General features: G+C 34.1%; 1 protein-coding gene across 1 annotated transcript in view; it reads right to left on the bottom strand.

Moving 5' to 3' along the window:
* Positions 1-159: 159 nt before the first annotated feature.
* The window catches only part of LOC119586624 (protein sax-3-like), an 8,751-nt gene continuing 8,273 nt past the window's right edge, over positions 160-637 (bottom strand). Inside the window, exon 5 of the mRNA XM_037935370.1 lies at positions 160-233. Within this exon, the coding sequence (XP_037791298.1) occupies positions 160-233 (74 nt within the window). The remainder of the gene's footprint in view (positions 234-637) is intronic.

The raw sequence follows: 637 nt of genomic DNA, 5'->3' as shown, positions 1-637 counted from the left end.
GGCATGATAGCTGTGTGACCCCGCTTGACCAGAAGTCATTTATGGAAAGATGTATGAACCTTTATTTTATTTTTGTCTGACCTCAAACGACCCTAGGGATAATTAAAAAGACCGTGGTTTATAAACATATTGTTAGAGAGTAATAATTTACATTTTAATTTAGCTAGTAAATTTTATCACTGATACTGTGTAATGTCCACAGCACTCTGCACGCTTGTCAGTTTCCATATCCTCTGTAAAAAGGATTTTGTGGCCGTGACTATATTTGTTTCATACTGATTTTTATTTACTATTATTTTAACCCGTGAGATGCCTATGTTATTCGAAATTCATATACTGTACTCATTCACCCTCACGCACTTCCCCTTCATCTTATCAAGGAATTTCAGAATGAATTTGCATCGTAATATCATTTTGTTTTAAATCTAGTCGCCCCAGTCCTTAGATTATTTTATCTAATCTACAATTTGTTTTTTTTTTTTGGTCTTGCTTTGTAATATATCAGTTTTCGAGATATCTCTCTTTTTCGACTTTGTGAAGTGGAAACGCGACAAGAAATATCGTGAACCTTTTTATGCTTGGCTGCTTGGTTTAATGGCACTTCCATTGTCGTTTTAAGATTGTTATCTCTTGAGTA

This window comes from Penaeus monodon, chromosome 21 (assembly GCF_015228065.2).
Source record: "Penaeus monodon isolate SGIC_2016 chromosome 21, NSTDA_Pmon_1, whole genome shotgun sequence".
NCBI lineage: Eukaryota > Metazoa > Arthropoda > Malacostraca > Decapoda > Penaeidae > Penaeus > Penaeus monodon.
This window is presented reverse-complemented; position numbering and strand designations above follow the sequence as displayed.